The sequence below is a fragment of the Neoarius graeffei genome, chromosome 20 (assembly GCF_027579695.1).
Source record: "Neoarius graeffei isolate fNeoGra1 chromosome 20, fNeoGra1.pri, whole genome shotgun sequence".
Classification (NCBI taxonomy): Eukaryota; Metazoa; Chordata; class Actinopteri; order Siluriformes; family Ariidae; genus Neoarius; species Neoarius graeffei.
This window is the reverse complement of record NC_083588.1, coordinates 57,810,687-57,828,718: the sequence shown is the minus strand read 5'-3', so window position 1 is coordinate 57,828,718 and position 18,032 is coordinate 57,810,687. Positions and strand designations below refer to the sequence as shown.

Genomic DNA, 18,032 nt, shown 5'->3' with positions numbered 1-18,032 from the left:
ACAAGACAAAACAAATGCAGTTTATTATTTTACCGAGAAAGTGTGGGTTGAGTCGGCGTGTGCAGATTCTTATGAATTTGCATCGATGAGAATTATTCTATTACATCCTTTCGAGTCATAACATGCCATAACATTATACATGCTGCTGCTGAATGAACGTGAAATATGAATGGAAGCGTGTGTAGTTACAGAAACGCTCACAGCCCGCATAGCAAACTGGATATATCCATTTGTATCCATGTTATATTTATAGCTGCTCAGAGCAAACAGGTGTCCTTGTGTATCCCGTGTTTAGTCGAGGTTGCCACAGCAGCTGGAAAATGTCCATGCTGAGAAGTTCAGCATCGAGTATCCAGCGGAAACATTTCTGAAAACCAGGACTCGGGTGTAAATCCTGTTTCTTTGCAAACATGCACGAGTTTAAAGTGTAGATGAAGTTCTTTGTCAGATATTTCATATGCAGTAGGTATTCTTTGGCACTTTGTCTCAATCAGAAATCAAACTAATGGCTGAATACACAAGTATTATAATAATAATGATCGTTTCTCAAACATTTGTTCTCTTCGAAGATGTATGATGATCATAAATATTGACAACCATTAGTGTACGAGTGTACAGAATTATTATTATTATTATTATTATTATTATTATTATTATTATTATCCTAATGGTTTTTAGGATGCTATTTCCCCCTCGGTTTTCAACCAGTCATCACCAAATATTGCATGATGAATACCGCTGGGCTGAATTACATTGCTATGACTTTTGGTACTGATCTGGATCACTGAACCGGAATGATCCATGAAAAATGGGATTTTTTTCAATCACTTATAACTCTTGTCAATTTTCATGATTTTTTCAATCAGTTTTATTTTTTATTTTGTTCAGCAAAAGAGGCAGGGCGCAACTTTTCCTCACTCTTTCTCATTCTCTATCTCTTATCGTTCCGGATCTATAGATTATGCTGACCAGGTTTGTAACAGCGAGCGCAAATTACTGTGACTTTAGTCACAGTCTCTATCTCGTTATTATTATTATTATTATTATTAGTAGTAGTAGTAGTAGTAGTAGTAGTAGTAGTGACTTGTAATCAGATACTGGAAATAGGACACAATAGACCTTTATTAAAAAAGAGAAAGAAAAGGATTTTAAAGGAGTAAAATATTTCGAACAAGTTATAAAGTAAAAAATTACTTTGTACGTAATTCAGAATGTAAAATGCTGAATAAAGAACGTAATGCTGAAAGAACATACTGTAATTCAGTCTGTATATTGCAAAGAAGAAAGGAAAGTGAAAGCTTTAATAGTTGCATTTTGAGAAGGATTATTAAATAAATTTGAGGTTTTTGGGGATTAAGAGCTGACTTAAAACACCTAGGCAGTGTAAAAAGTCACACTAATAGGTGTGTCAGTGTTGCATGTTGCAGAATTTAAAAAAAAAAAAAAAAAAAACTTCCTGTACTGGATGTTTTTTGGTACCCCAAGAGAGGTGGATATGATTTAAAGACTGAAAGATACACGCTTTCTCCCTGCTGGGGTAATCTGTGTGGGTGGTAGCTAAATGTAGGGAACTTATTCAAGTAATCAGTGTCCCAGAGGATTGTGGGTAGAAAGGAGTGGGGCTACGGGGTAAGGAGAGGTCGCCTGGTGCAGGTTAGGACTGGTTTTGGGGCTTTAGGTTCCTCTGGGCCCCAGATACAAAGCTCAGAGCGGGTCTTACTCAGGCCTTAAGCATCCTGTATATCTGCGTGGGCGTACATGAGTCATAGCCCTGTGTGTGTGTGTTTCTCATTCTGCCTGGTTCTGCATTTTAATGTCTTTTTTTTTTTTAATAGCGTTTGAATGTGTGCCCAAGCCATTGCACATTCTTGTCAGTGCCATTATCCTCTCGCTGAATGCACGAATCCATGTGAAAAGCTGTGATTGATCCTATTATTGGCTAAACCAAGAACTTCTCATTGCTCGCACACATTGTCTAGTCTCAGTTCCTTTTTGATACACCCATCACCCACCCACCACCAGATTATTACACACAATCCTGAGTGTAAACTTTCCTCTCTTCCTCTCCTCCCACTCCTGCACACTCCTTCTGTCAGGACATCAGGGTAGAGAAAACATCCGTTTTCCATTAGGAGAAGCTCTGCGATCCGTCTTTCTCATGCATTCCGACGTATCAAACACATTTTTTTTCACCGATAGTCATGCAATGGGGTGGGAACACAAATGTTTTTATTTCCTCCGGTAAGATTTCAACTTATACCACACCACTGCTGAATTCATGAATCTGATTGTTTAGTAACGGTCTGTAACTTGTAAGCATAAGCAATAACAGGAATTAACTTGCTATCACACACATTCTGAAACATTAAGCATAACTATAAATGGATACCAGGATTTCACAGATACATAGACACCAAATTTGTTTATAGTGATTTCCATTTCATATGACATATTCCGATAGGCTCCAGCTTGCCTCCGACCCTGTAGAACAGGATAAGCGGCTAGAGATAATGGATGGATGGATGGATGACATATTCCTCAATACTAATTGTGAACTCATCTCAGGAAAAAGTTTGTTTGGGTGTTGGATAACTGATAAAATCTTGGATCGCATATAAAGAGGGATAAATTAGGAGTGTAGTTAGTAGGGTGCATCAGTTGCCCTCACTTTCATAAAATCTGATGCATTTTTGTTTGGGTGTTCCTTTTCACCAATAAAGACATCCTGTAAAATTTTTTGACCATATTCAAAAGTCTAATGGCGGCACCATGAGGTTCATTTTTTGCCAAAAAACGCTTATTTTATGTTTTCGCGTAAGGTTTGAATCACAATGTTGGACTCCATTTATTGATTTCTTGTGAGCCAGAGATCATGTTAAGAACCTTTGCAAGGGATTGAGAAGCATTAATGTGATTCATAATACATTTGTATTGTTTAAAAGTAGTTGAACAATGATTCAATGAACAGCTAAAACTCAAACTGTGCTTGATAATATATTTAGAATATGTACTAAACATGTGTATCTAAGATATTTGGTATACTCTATAAGGTGCCATAATGTTTCATGAAAAGTGATCGAAATTTTGTCATAAAAGTCATAAAATAGCAGCTTTTTCCATAACTTTGAGCTCCTGGTGCCACCATTAAACTTTTGACTTTTGTCAAAATATTTCACCCAGTGTGTTTTCTTACCAAAAGGAACATAAAAACAAAAATGCATCATGATCGGAGGAACTTTTCATTTTTAGGGGGCAACTGATGCACCCTAGTAGTTAGTGATGTTGGGGTTTATTTACAAAACTAGGAGGGCATTCAGTAGAGTCCATACCTCCACCAAGCTACATATTAGAATATCCTGGATCCACATACATGGCCAGATTTGCATCAAAATTGAAACAGTTGTTCCTTGGCCCATGGCTCACCTTTCTGCCAAATTTCATCCAAATCCGTTCACTACTTTTTGAGTTATGTTGGGAAAAGTAAAAAATGTCCTGGATCCACATATATATCCAGATCAGCATCAAAATCTAATATATTGTTCATTGGCCTATGGTCCACCTTTCTTCCAAATTTCATCCAAGTCCGGTCACTACTTTTGGAGTTATGTTGGGATCCTGAATCCATATACATATCCGGATTTGCATTAAAATTGAATCTATTGTTCCTTGGTCCATGGTTCATCTTTCCTCCAAATTTCATCCAAATCTGGTCACTATGTTTTGAGTTACGTTGGGAAAAGTAAAAAATATCCTGGAGCCGCATACATATCCGGATTTGCATCAAAATCTAATCAATTGTTCCTTGGCCCATGGCTTACCTTTCTGCCAAATTTCATCCAAATCTGGTCGCTATGTTTTGAGTTATGTTGGGAACAGACAAAAATATCCTTGATCCACATACATATCCGGATTTGCATCAAAATCGAAACAAGTGTTCCGTGGCCCATGGCTCACCTTTCCTCCAAATTTCATCCAAATCTGGTCACTACTTTTTGAGTTACGTTGTGAACAGACAAACAAACAAATGGAGGTGAAAACATAGCCTTCTCCAACAATGCTGGCGGAGTTTAAAATGATGCACAGTACAGAGAGCAGCCAACATTGTAAATTAGGTTTTTCCCTGTGATAAATGGTCATTTTGGATTTCAATCAAACTCAAATTGAATTTTGCTGCACATTCCAGTGCAATATTAGTATAAAGCCTTAAAGCCTTTTAAAAACAGTGAGATGTTTTAACAATGTAGTTATCTTTTTACAGGCTCTTTAAATGTTGTTGGCACCTGAAATGCGAACATGCAATGAATAAATAAACATGAAACCAACATTATTACTGCTCTAATGTCGAGACAAAAATGGGAGAAATTCTTTCATGTTTCATTTTCATGCAATTTTGAGGAAAGTTAATAGATTAGTGGTTTTATTTTGTCTTCATAATGCAGAAACAGGCTTCTGCAAATGTAACGCCTGCCCTTTGGTCATACTGATGTAGACCGTACCCTATATTTTGTCTTTAATACCAAATGGACGAGACGCGATCCTCTGTAGACGCTGTGACAATATTTCTTTGCCTGATGTTGTCATATGCATGTGTTTTTACTTCCACACAGGGGCGCAGATACATTTTTTGAACTGGGGGGGACAAAGCTGTCAGCAAACCAACCCCAACCCCACCAACAACATGTGTTGTGCGAGGAATATACTCTGATGCTCGCTGAAATTATGGCAGGGAACGCCAGATTAAACATTAAAACTGCCTTCTGAGCACTGTATCTACAGGCTACCACCGAAAGAAGGAGGCTACCAGAAAGGCATCTCTGTTCCGTACGATTTTACTTTCACTACGACATTACTTTGAACAGACTATCAAAAAATTGCAAGGTGATATGACAAAGTAAGGCACAGTTTACTTACAGTCGTTGTTTTTTGAAAAAACGATGCAGTCGTTTTCTGCCTTTTCGGTTTGGCGCCCTTCATCATGCCGTGTTGGGATCCTGAACGAGGAGCTGTCCCCGATATGCCTGTCAAACTTGTTGTGGGTAACCATAGCAACCAAGCTCGAGCTCGCAACCTGTGCAGTCTGCGCAGCTCAACCAACCGAATATCAGTCTTTGTTTTGTTTTATGTGAGTTGTTGCAACTGTGTATGTACTGCTGTGCACCTCAATAAACCGAATGGTAATTAGTGTTTTGATTTTTCCGTGAGGTTTGCCTTATGCAAAGAAAGACAGCATAGACGTTTTTTCCTCCCTATAAGTGGGGGGGACCAAACGAGGTGAATTTAAATCTGGGTGGGACGAATCCCACCCGTCCCCCCCTCTATCTGCGCCCGTGCTTCCACAGACCTTTAGTAAATGAGTAGATATACCTACTGCATAATGATATATGGTCGTATCGTGTCGTGAATCAAGTGGCGATGGTTTAGTGAGGTGACATTCTTTGCTGTTAGAGAGACATGAGACATGGTGCATGTTCAGCTTTAGTAATTCACAGTACTGAGCTTGAGAATGTTCATATCCAGTGGTCAGGGTGGTTTGTAGTTTCAGGCCATGAAGAAGTGAACCCTATCATTAGAGTAGAAAACTGTAAGAGTGTGTGATTTCCTCTATGTTCAGCTCCCACCCAGTTGCTCACCACAGTTTACCGGGTGCTGCAGCCAGAACCATCTTTACTTCCCTTTTCAGTGGTGCAAACTTTATTCGATTGGGCGAGAAATTGTGAAATTTCTGTTCTACCCCCCAAACAGTTCTTGGTCAGGAACCCTGTATTGTCTGTTCTACAGTACCAGTCAAAATTTGTATACCCCTACTCTGCTCGTTCATAGGTTTTTCTGTATTTTGTATTTTTTACATTGTCAAACAATACTAAAGACATCAAAACGATAAAATAAGACATGGACCATATATGGAATTATGTGGTAAACAAAAAAAGTGTGAAAAACAAAAAATTTTTCATATTTTAGGTTCTTCAAAGTAGCTACCGTTTATTTTGATGACACTTTGCCCACTGCTGGCATTATCTTAACCAAGTTCATGAGGTAGTCACCTGGAATGCTCTTCAATTAACAGGTGTGCCTCGTCAAAAGATAATTAGTGAACGAGTTTCTTGCTTTCTGAATGCGTTTGAGATTCTCTTCTCATCATCTCTAGCCGCTTTATCCTTCTACAGGGTCGCAGGCAAGCTGGAGCCTATCCCAGCTGACTACGGGCGAAAGGCGGGGTACACCCTGGACAAGTCGCCAGGTCATCACAGGGCTGCACATAGACACACACAACCATACACACCTACGGTCAATTTAGAGTCACCAGTTAGCCTAACCTGCATGTCTTTGGACTGTGGGGGAAACCGGAGCACCCGGAGGAAACCCACGCGGACACGGGGAGAACATGCAAACTCCGCACAGAAAGGCCCTCGCCGGCCACGGGGCTCGAACCCGGACCTTCTTGCTGTGAGGCGACAGCGCTAACCACTACACCACCGTGCCGCCCGCGTTTGAGATTAAATAGTAAATAATAAAAATACTAAACAAGTGTTGCCTGGCAAAACAAACCTCGCCCGGTAGCACTTATGGTGAATATGAAGGACGATATCGCGACAAAACGATTTAGACCTTTTTGGTGACCTTGACCTTGATTTTGACCTTGTGTGTGAACATACTTGTCCAATAAACATGGTTCTGATTCTCTGCTGCTCTCAGCCAGTCAGAACACACCGTACTACTGTCAGCCAATCAGAACACACCGTACTGCTCTCACACCATACTGCACGATTGTTACACTCAGATTCTTACAGCACAATGACATAGTGGCTACCGCCTCTATATGCAGCAGTAGCCACAAAAACCTTGACCTTGACCGGATGACCCTCAAAATGTTGGCGGTTCTATTTGAGACCAATGCCCATGTATCCTGAAAGTTTCATGAAGATTGGTCCAGACGTTTTCCCGTAACATCATTAACAATAAAACAAACAAACAAACCTGACCGAAAACAATACCTCGCCCCCTGGTGGACTTCGTCCTGGGCGAGGTAATAAATAAATAGCCCAGTTCCGCACCTCAAGTCAAGAACCGCTCAACTAAGTAAAGAGAAATGACAGTCCATCATTACTTTAAGACATGAAGTGACTTTTAATTAATAAAAATAAAGAAAAAACATTGGATTAGAAAGTGTGTCCAGACTTTTGACAGGTAGTGTATATTTAACAGTTATTCCACGAAATCGAGTCGTAAATGAGCTGATAGCTGAGTCGGCTATAAGCCATGTACAGCGAGATCGAGTGGAATAACTGTTTTATTCTATCCACATTCACTGGATTTTGAGAAACAGAGCATTTTCATTTTTATTTTTTGCAAATCCGATCAATAAAAACTTCATACAAAACGTCCGACAAAATCATTTCCGCTTAGAATGTAAACAAACCGGCGAAATGACAGTCGCAATTTGTGAAAAATGCTCTAATAATAATAATAATTCTGAAAAGTTAAAAAAAGATATGTTCTTACCATAATATACTTTCATTCCATATTTTGTTGTTGTTGTTGTTGGTTTGTTTTTTGGGTTTTGTTTTCAAGTAGAGTTTTTATTTCGTCCTCAGTTGGTTCAGCAACACGCGCCGCCATTTTGTTTTTCTCTACTCACGGTATATGAGCTGATAGCCTAGTAGTAGAGTAGCCAATCAGAGCGCACGATTACTCATATCCAGTGAATGTGGACAGAATAAATATATATACACAGTGTCTTGCAAAAGTATTCATCCCCCTTGGTGTTTTGTCGCGTTACAAGCTGGAATTGAAATGAATTAAGAAACAATTTGCACCTTTAAAGTGGTAGACATGTTGTGTAAATCAAATGACACTAACCAACCCCCCCCCCCCCCCCCCCCCCAAAAAAAAAAGAAAAATCCATTTTAATTCCAGCTTCTACTGTGACAAAACAGGACAAACGCCGGGGTGTGTGTGTGAATACTTTTGCAAGACACTGTGCATATACTAACTGTTGTCTCTGAGTGATACAGTCATCACTGTAAGTTTCTCACTTCCCCAAACGGTTTCAGAAGAAAATAAGGATATGAGAAGTGGCTTATTTTGTTCAACTTTGGAAAATATTAACATTTTAATTTGTTGCAGTTGACTTTCAGGCATCACAGTTCAGTTTCCGATGCTGTCATGTCAAAGCCCACACCCATAAAAATAATAATAATAATCATAATGTTTTCCCTTCAAGCGTGTTTTATACCAAAACCGAAACAGGAGTGTCATGTCAGAGTTGTGGTCTAACGTCTATTGTGGTTAATTAATAAATCATCCTGACTGTAAACCTTCAAAAAAGAAGAAAAAAAAAGTGTGGGGGGGTAAATGTAGTATGATTGTTCATAGTGTAATGAATAAAGCAACAAAGTGCACTGCACTTGTGCCGGTTCCTTTAAATGTGAGTTAGGAAAATGTAGTTTACTCTAATTTGAATAAATTATATCAGACAACCTCTACTTTCTTCAGCGTCATCTCACTTACTGTCGAGTGATTCATCCTTATCACAGAAACACAGGTTTAAAGCTGTAAATTCTTCCATGTTGTGTGCGCATATAAGGAAACGAAGAAGAAGAAGTAGTCTTTTATACTTGGCGTGTTTGCCTTCTCAGATGTTCCTTAATCATAACAAGGAACAGAAATGGTTAACTCAGAAGTTAATCGTGAAAAGATCAAAATACAGTCGTTTTGAAAAAAGTAGTGACGAGTAGGGATGCGGGGCAGCACAGTGGTGTAGTGGTTAGCGCTGTCGCCTCACAGCAAGAAGGTCCGGGTTCGAGCCCCGTGGCCGGCGAGGGCCTTTCTGTGTGGAGTTTGCATGTTCTCCCCGTGTCCGCGTGGGTTTCCTCCGGGTGCTCCGGTTTCCCCCACAGTCCAAAGACATGCAGGTTAGGTTAACTGGCGACTCTAAATTGACCGTAGGTGTGAATGTGAGTGTGAATGGTTGGCTGTGTTTATGTGTCAGCCCTGTGATGACCTGGCGACTTGTCCAGGGTGTACCCCGCCTTTCGCCCGTAGTCAGCTGGGATAGGCTCCAGCTTGCCTGCAACCCTGTAGAAGGATAAAGCGGCTAGAGATAATGAGATGAGATGAGATGAGTAGGGATGCGTATCTAAACCCACATTCAGGTTCAGGTCCAGATTCGAATCCAAAGGTTTAGGTTCAGGTCCGGACCTAATAAGTCCGGACCTGAACCCATGGCATATTTGAATAATGTTATAACAGCATGACGCGAGCAACTTGGCAAATGTCTTGCAATGTTAGAAGTACCTCCAGCAGTGTGGATAACGCTCTCACAAAGTTTGCACTTTGCCTGGTTCTGTGGGAGTTTTGTTACATGGTCCCATACCCTGCTGCTAGTACGCCGCGGCATTGTGTAAACCAGGGAGGTCAAACAAACATGACCCCGTCTGCTGCCGAGAAAACACAAAAGACCTCTAAATGTCCAATATGGCGCCCACTGGCAGCCACGCGGTGTTTAGCGAATCACATCGCTAGCTTCCCTTGACATCATCCAAATCTCGCGAGCAGTTGCGACAACTTGCGAGACTCCGGGAATTCAGCAATGGCCGCCATACACAGCGATGCATGAGAATGTTTTCGTCTTTTTCCAGCACGAATTTCGCAATCTATGGAAGGTTTAAGATGGTCTAAAACGAAAAGGATATACAGTGGTGCTTGAAAGTTTGTGAACCATTTAGAATGTTCTATATTTCTGCATAAATATGACCTAAAACATCATCAGATTTTCACACAAGTCCTAAAAGTAGATAAAGAGAGCCCAGTTAAACAAATAAGACAAAAATACTATACTTGGTCATTTATTTATTGAGGAAAATGATCCAATATTACATATCTGTGAGTGGCAAAAGTATGTGAACCTCTAGGATTAGCAGTTAATTTGAAGGTGAAATTCGAATCAGGTGTTTTCAATCAATGGGATGACAATCAGGTGTGAGTGGGCACCCTGTTTTATTTAAAGAACAGGGATCTATCAAAGTCTGATCTTCACAACACATGTTTGTGGAAGTGTATCATGGCACGAACAAAGGAGATTTCTGAGGACCTCAGAAAAAGCCTTGTTGATGCTCATCAGGCTGGAAAAGGTTACAAAACCATCTCTAAAGAGTTTGGACTCCACCAATCCACAGTCAGACAGATTGTGTACAAATGGAGGAAATTCAAGACCATTGTTACCCTCCCCAGGAGTGGTCAACCAACAAAGATCACTCCAAGAGCAAGGCATGTAATTGTCGGCAAGGTCACAAAGGACCCCAGGGTAACTTCTAAGCAACTGAAGGCCTCTCTCACATTGGCTAATGTTAATGTTCATGAGTCCACCATCAGGAGAACACTGAACAACAATGGTGTGCTTGGCAGGGTTGCAAGGAGAAAGCCACTGCTCTCCAAAAAGAACATTGCTGCTCATCTGCAGTTTGTTAAAGATCACGTGGACAAGCCAGAAGGCTATTGGAAAAATGTTTTGTGGACGGATGAGACCAAAATAGAACTTTTGGTTTAAATGAGAAGCATTACGTTTGGAGAAAGGAAAAGGCTGCATTCCAGCATAAGAACCTTATCCCATCTGTGAAACATGGTGGTGGTAGTATCATGGTTTGGGCCTGTTTTGCTGCATCTGGGCCAAGATGGCGTGCCATCATTGATGAAACAATGAATTCTGAATTATATCAGCGAATTCTCAAGGAAAATGTCAGGACATCTGTCCATGAACTGAATCTCAAGAGAAGGTGGGTCATGCAGCAAGACAACGACCCTAAGCACACAAGTCATTCTCCCAAAGAATGGTTAAAGAAGAATAAAGTTAATGTTTTGGAATGGCCAAGCCAAAGTCCTGACCTTAATCCAATGGAAATGTTGTGGAAGGACCTGAAGCGAGCAGTTCATGTGAGGAAACCCACCAACATCCCAGAGTTGAAGCTGTTCTGTACGGAGGAACGGGCTAAAATTCCTCCAAGCCGGTGTGCAGGACTGATCAACAGTTACTGCAAACGTTTAGTTGCAGTTATTGCTGCACAAGGGGGTCACACCAGATACTGAAAGCAAAGGTTCACATACTTTTGCCACTCAAAGATATTTAATATTGGATCATTTTCCTCAATAAATAAATGACCAAGTATAATATTTTTGTCTCATTTGTTTAACTGGGTTCTCTTTATCTACTTTTAGGACTTGTGTGAAAATCTGATGATGTTTTATGCTGAAATATAGAAAATTGTAAAGGGTTCACAAACTTTCAAGCACCACTGTATGTGAGTGCTAGATTTTTTTTACAAGTCCAGTACCGAATCACTGGGGTTTCAGTTTTTTTGGACCTGAACCGAAACGTTTTTACAAGTCCAGAACCGGTCCGGCGTACCGGTACGCATCCCTGGTGACGAGCGTGGCCTCCGTCTTCTTTTGAACAAACTCTGTTGATTAAATTGCAAAACATTTGGCACATTTTATTTTATTTTATTTTATTTTAATTTTGACATTCAAAACCCATGGTGGTTGAAAACTTTTGCCCTCAGTTATACACTAATTGAGTCCTTTCAGAAATCTAATGGAAGTTCCTGCTTACAGGGCCATTGCAAGTCCTGATGTAAATAATCCTTTCACGTGCATGCACGCATCTTTTGTATGCATTTGCATGTGTAAGACATGACAGAGGAATGGAGGAAGCGGAATTAACGATCGTTCGCGCGACGATGAATCGTATGATCTGAAGAGGGCGGGGCATCACGATAACATCTCACAGATCGACAAGTGTTGTTTGTTTGTTTGTTTGTTTGTTTGTTTGACTGGTTTCTAGGGTAACTCTGTTTCCTCAGATGGTGTCGTAAATGTAGTGAAGATAACACAAAGTTTGTGATCGAGTGTGGAATTGCGTTTATCTGACAGCTTTGAAGAGAGAGCGAGCTTTTTGAAAGGTCACACTGCAGTCTTTTTTCAGAGGGAAGAAGAGAGAGAGAGAGAGAGAGAGGAGGGGTGAGAAAAGAGAAGCCGGATGGATTTCTTGTAAATCAGCATACCACTCGTCCAATGAGATCGCTTCGTTCACCTGGCAGCAGGCCAACATCAGAGGTATACACAGAGAAGGACGGATAGAGTGGGAGAAACAGAGAGGGAGGAGCGAATGAGCAGGACCTTGTGTTTGAGTATGCAACACACACACGCACGGACATGAGCACAAAAACCGTGCCTTCTCTCTCATGAACCTGGAACGAATAAAGAAAGAAGAAACCACTAGGAATGAACCATTCTCTACACTCGCATAGCTGGTATGTTTTTCCTCTCGTCTTTTCAGTCGTCCAATCTTCTTGACTTTTTTTTTTTTTTTTTTTTAATTCATGTGCAAGTTTACTTCCGACTGCGTATTGTACCGGTACATATTTCATAAAATAAGCTGTTTACCGTTTCCTACCTGGCGTGTGATTATTATGTGTAATACACAGGACAGTATTTAGCATTTAAATGTGTGTGTGTGTATGCATGTACATATACCGGTACAAGAGCTTATCTTGTTTTGAACCTGACAGTATCAGGAAGTTGGACAGATAAAAATGCAGTTTTACCTGCTCGACAGTTCACTGAGGCATGACAGCATAGCGATGGAGTGATGAGAGGGACGAGTTAAGGATCTAATCTGGTAACGTACGCTGCTTGTGTGTTTAATCAGTCATTACCGTGTAACAGGATGACATGCAGGCAGGATGACATGTTTCACAGCACTCATTTTTCAGTATGTAGGGATGCTTTGGGCCATGCAAATATTATGTCATTTTTGAAGGAGCATCATGGTCACTGAGCGGTCTCGCCGATGAAGAAAAACAACCATGCTGTGTTATATGGGCTTGTGCTGGCGTTTGGTTCGGATCAAAGGGTCAAAACTTTGCGTGCTGAGAAGAAAGGACGTTTTATATCTATCCAAACCTGTGCTGCTCTGATCTCCTACATTCTGATCTTCTTCATTGTAGTTTTATCACACAGAGATCTACCACTCCCACTTTCAAAGGTTGTCCCTGTGGCACTAAGTGGCACATGACCTAACATGCACCCATTTTCTACCCGGAGCAATAAGGAAAAGATGGCTGCGAGGATTAATGCGTTTTGCATCAAGACAGTGGATACATCTGCGCCCTTTGTGCGTGATTCGGTAATCAGCAACGGACTCGATGTGAGTGTTTGCTCAGTGCTGAGCCTGATGTTTAATGACGTCATCTCCCGCCTTTTTAAGGAGTTCAAAATGGAGAACTCAGCTTTCTGAAGCCTGTGAGTGTTTGGCAGGCTCAACACTCTGTTCACGAGTTCGTGTCAGCTTCAGAACGAGGCCTGCTTTCTTTTAAATTCAGAGAGAGAGAGAGAGAGAGAGAGAGAAAGTGGGTGAAAGGAGTCAAACGAGGACGCACTGATGCAACATGCTGTAACCATCGTAATCTTTGCACACATCTCTTGCACTCCCAATCAGTTGGCCAACTAAATATCTCAACAACATGAATAATTACTTGATTTTTTTTTTTTTTGTAGGTTACGTCGTAGGCCATTTTGGTAGATTTGGGAAGCTTTGGGAAGAAAGTAAAAAATGATACACTTTTTTGGGTCAGCCTTTGGGTGAAGCCTATAGAGGCACCAGTCTGTGTATGTTTAACCGAGTTCGAGCGGGTTTAAGAATGTAAGACGGTCATTGGCGTGCCAGCTTCAGGTCGCGATTCTACAGTCATGGCATGGCGCCACTGCGTACTGATTATATAAGTGCCATGTTACATAACTTCGGTTTGCGATGTAATCCTCCATGGCTGAGCAGTCTAGAGAACTGTCCAGGAAAGGGACGCGTTTTGCAACGTCGGTTTGAATCCTGGCGTCGATGTAAAAGGCGGAGCTCAAGGTGATGATACACGGGGCAACTTTTTGGGCAATGTTGCCGAGCAATGTTGCTGGCAACGGGCAACTAGGTGAGACACAGGGCAACTTTTCAGGGCAACTAACAATGGGCAACAACAGTTAGCAACGGCAGTTTACAGTTAGCTAAAAAAAATCGATGTCTTAATTTTTGCTGTGACCATTTAATCAAGCTGTCTGTTGTTTTTTAGAGCTTTGGTGAGGTAAATTCCTCCATATAGAATATTAAAATAACAACTTACCAGCAGGGCGGCACGGTGGTGTAGTGGTTAGCGCTGTCGCCTCACAGCAAGAAGGTCCTGGGTTCGAGCCCCGGGGCCGGCGAGGGCCTTTCTGTGCGGAGTTTGCATGTTCTCCCCGTGGGTTTCCTCCGGGTGCTCCGGTTTCCCCCACAGTCCAAAGACATGCAGGTTAGGTTAACTGGTGACTCTAAATTGAGCGTAGGTGTGAATGTGAGTGTGAATGGTTGTCTGTGTCTATGTGTCAGCCCTGTGATGACCTGGCGACTTGTCCAGGGTGTACCCCGCCTTTCGCCCGTAGTCAGCTGGGATAGGCTCCAGCTCGCCTGCGACCCTGTAGAACAGGATAAAGCGGCTAGAGATAATGAGATGAGATGAGACAACTTACCCGCGTAAAAACAGATGAGGAGTCTCTCCATCTCTTCACTCCACTGACACTGAGCGGCCGCCATGTTTGTTTGAAATTTCTGATCCGAACCTCACCGGAGGTCACATGACTCGATGCTCGCGTTCTGATTGGCTTATCTCAAAAAGTTGCCAGAGATTATCAAAACCATTCAGAAAGAAACAATGTTGCCCAATCTCAATAGAAAAGAGTCAAAACGCAATTGCCCAGCAACATTGCTTGGCAACATTGCCCAAAAAGTTGCCCCGTGTATCATCACCATCAGACCTGCACAGGTCTCTAGCGTTGTTGTTGTTTTCTTCAAGACCCAATCAAAAATTGTCGCTCTTTGGATATATATATATATATATATATATAGGAGGGGCACGATTTTGTGAAATTTTGTTTCATAAACAATATCTTCTTTCATTTTCCTCAGCAAGCTTTCCGCCAAGCAATTCTAACAACTTTAATAAATTCCGACAATTGTAAAATTTAAGAACGTCAAACTAGCGACTTCCAATCAGAAAATATTGAAAAAAAATGTTGAAAGAAATGTCAGAAAAGCGTATCGGGACATAATTTATAATAATGTTGGCATATTTCCCATTACGTCTTTATTAATTTAGATTTTAAAAAGTATAGCGTATCTGGATAGAAGGTCTTGTTTTCGTTGCCATCGATGATAAGGGTTACTGGTCTCCAATCATTGATTGTTGAAGCAGAGTTGGTACACTGGTACTTTTTGTCATATAATGTCCAGTTCGTATCTTATTTCGCTCTTAAAGCCTATAAACCAGCCTCACTGGCTTTGCTTTTCTGCCACATCCAGGCAGTCACTTCCTCGTCAACTTCACTGTCATCCTTTGAGGTCTCTGCTTCAACTGAGATAAGCGCTTGAGAACTGCTATCGGGTTTCCTCCTCGCCAGATGGCACAAACGTCCTCATGAGGCCCTGAAAGAACAGAGTAGCATTTGTCAGGGGTCCAAAGTTCACGAGAGATTAGTGAATCCTCTGGCTGTTGAAGTCGACAAGTTTTTATTACCGTCTCATGTCTGAAAGAAAATACTCACCCGTGCAAGTGACCTTGACGAGCAGCAGTTAAAGAAGGCCAGGTGTGAAGGTGGATCTTTTGTGTCTCCTTGTTCAGGTTCTGAAAGATGGCGAGGGTCCAGAGGATCTTTAACTCCACCCAGCCATTCTCTATGTCCACAACGCAACCTAAACTCAAGGTCCACGGCTGTCTCGCTTCCATCCCTGAGCCTCAGTCGCCTGTCACCTCTGGGAAGGACGATAAACAGCACGGGCTGACGGATTATTCCAACTTCCTTTTGAAGGTCATCTCTCATGGAACAGCCAAACATGTAGGCACAGGGCCTCTGGGCACCGAGAAGCCCTCCATCATCGCCCAGGCAGAGTGTAAGTATTTAATTCTTCGAATAAGAGCTTGAAAAAAGAAGCACCTGTGGTCAACATTATCTTTTTTTCTCAACAGGTGAATCTCAGGACTCACAGGAATTCTGTCCCAACAGCAGGTAAGGACCTGACCTGTCACTGAAAGACATCGTAAATGAAATGTGTACTGGTTGTTTGATTGGTTGGTTGATTTTATTTCTTTCCAGACATAAAAATGCATACAGCAACTTCAGGGCAGCCCTGTCCTCACCCCATGGCACAGTCTCTCACCGCCAGTCGAGGAGAAAACGACGGAAGAGACAACGGCGGAGAGAAGGCCAACAGAGGGATGGCGGGAGCGAGAGAGTGAGAGAAAGAAGACTCACAAGAGTGCCGCAACAGGACAGCGGAGAGGTGAGAAGGACTCGAGTGTATTTAACAATTTTATTCCACGAAATCGAGTCGCACATGAGCTGATAGCTGATATACTGTACGTAAGCCATGTACGATGTGATTGAGTGGAATAACTGTTTTATTCTATCCACATTCACTGGATTTTTGAGCAGCAGAACATTTGTAGTTTTATTTTTTGCAAATTCCATCAGTAAAAACTTTATACAAGAACGTCCCACAAAATAATTTCCGCTTAGAATGTAAACAAACCGACGAAATGCCAGGAACACTTTGTGAAAAATGCAATGATAATAATTCTTGAAATAATTTTAAAAAGATACGTTCTTACCATCAAATACTTTCATTCCATATTTTGTTGCTTTTTTCGTGTGTATTTTTTGGGCTCTTTTTCGCCCTCGGTCGGTTCAGCAACACGCGCTGCCATTTTGTTTTTCTCTACTCACGGGATACGAGCTGATATATCCTCGTAGTAGAGTAGCCAATCAGAGTGCACGATTGCTCATATCTAGTGAATGTGGATAGAATAAATCAAGTTATTAAGGGAGCCATTAAACAAAGTCCACGAAGAACAAAGTGACACACAGGGGTAACAAGCAATAGATTGTACTTATTAATTGTCTTGGGAACAGGGAACCGTGAAAAGGAAGCATTGACCATATAAGGAAAGCGGAGAGAATATAGATAGATAGATAGATTTATTAAACACAAGATCCACTCAGCTGACGCAGGTTTCCATTGGAGATGTGTATAAATATAATCTATATCTGCATTATAAAATTAACAAATTATGTATTATATAACGAATAAATTAAGTAATATATAATATAGTGATTACAATTTTGTTCCAAACACCAGCAGAGTGCTTCCAATAGTTAATTTCATCATCGTCTCAGAATTTTTAACATAGTCAGACATGGGACAAAACGAGACGTGTTTGAAAGGGACAGAATCTGGTGGACATGACTCTGTACTTTTCTGTAGATGTAACGTGAGAGATCCTTTACATTTATGGTTCGAGTAGAGGATCAGTGTCAGGAGCACGAGTGTATGGAAGCTCAATACTACTGTTTGAAACATGAAACTGCTTTATAGTGATGCTTTAACATTTCTCACAGTTTGTACTGTGTGTGTGTGTGTGTGTGTGTGTGTGTGTGTGTGTGTGTGTGTGTTTCCACCAGCCTGGAGAGTGCAGCTACATCAGCAGCAACAGCAGCAGTGCGATTAGCACAGAAAGCCTGTCTGTCCAAGAGACAGCAGCGCCGTCTTTCTCCTCTCACCCGAGCCACATTAGCGTTCAGCTATCTTCCAAATCCTGGGAGGGCCTTTACACGACCCCGCATGGCCTGGCGTCCTACAGCCAGGAGAGCGAGCGCTCTCTGAACCCCGACTCGCCGCTCGTCAGCGAAGCCGAATGCAGCCTGGCACTAGCAGGCCTCAGGAACAACGTCTCACAAGCCGAGTGCTCCTTTGCGTCGGCGTTCGCCAAACAGATGGTCCGAGACGTGAAGGACAGAGAAGACGAAAAGGATGGAGAGGACGAGATGGAAGAGAGCAACACAAACGAAGGCATCCTGTTTAAAGAGGTGCGTTTTTAAAAGCACTCTTGCGTGACATGTGCGTCAAGTCACACTCGACGTTTCATACTGAAAACGAATGCCTGACATATTCGTGCAGC

General features: G+C 41.6%; 1 protein-coding gene across 3 annotated transcripts in view; it reads left to right on the top strand.

Annotated features, from left to right (window-relative positions):
* map3k14a (mitogen-activated protein kinase kinase kinase 14a) overlaps nucleotides 1-18,032 on the top strand; it is a 42,920-nt gene that overhangs the window by 12,825 nt on the left and 12,063 nt on the right. For 2 of the 3 annotated variants that reach the window (XM_060902063.1, XM_060902065.1), the window contains exons 2-5: nucleotides 15,699-15,967; nucleotides 16,044-16,083; nucleotides 16,171-16,357; nucleotides 17,536-17,940. In XM_060902063.1, the coding sequence (XP_060758046.1) occupies nucleotides 15,709-15,967; nucleotides 16,044-16,083; nucleotides 16,171-16,357; nucleotides 17,536-17,940 (891 nt within the window). In that variant the 5' untranslated portion in view covers nucleotides 15,699-15,708. Of the gene's footprint in view, nucleotides 1-12,001; nucleotides 12,306-15,698; nucleotides 15,968-16,043; nucleotides 16,084-16,170; nucleotides 16,358-17,535; nucleotides 17,941-18,032 lie in introns of those variants that run through there. The other variant, XM_060902064.1, reaches the window with a different exon arrangement.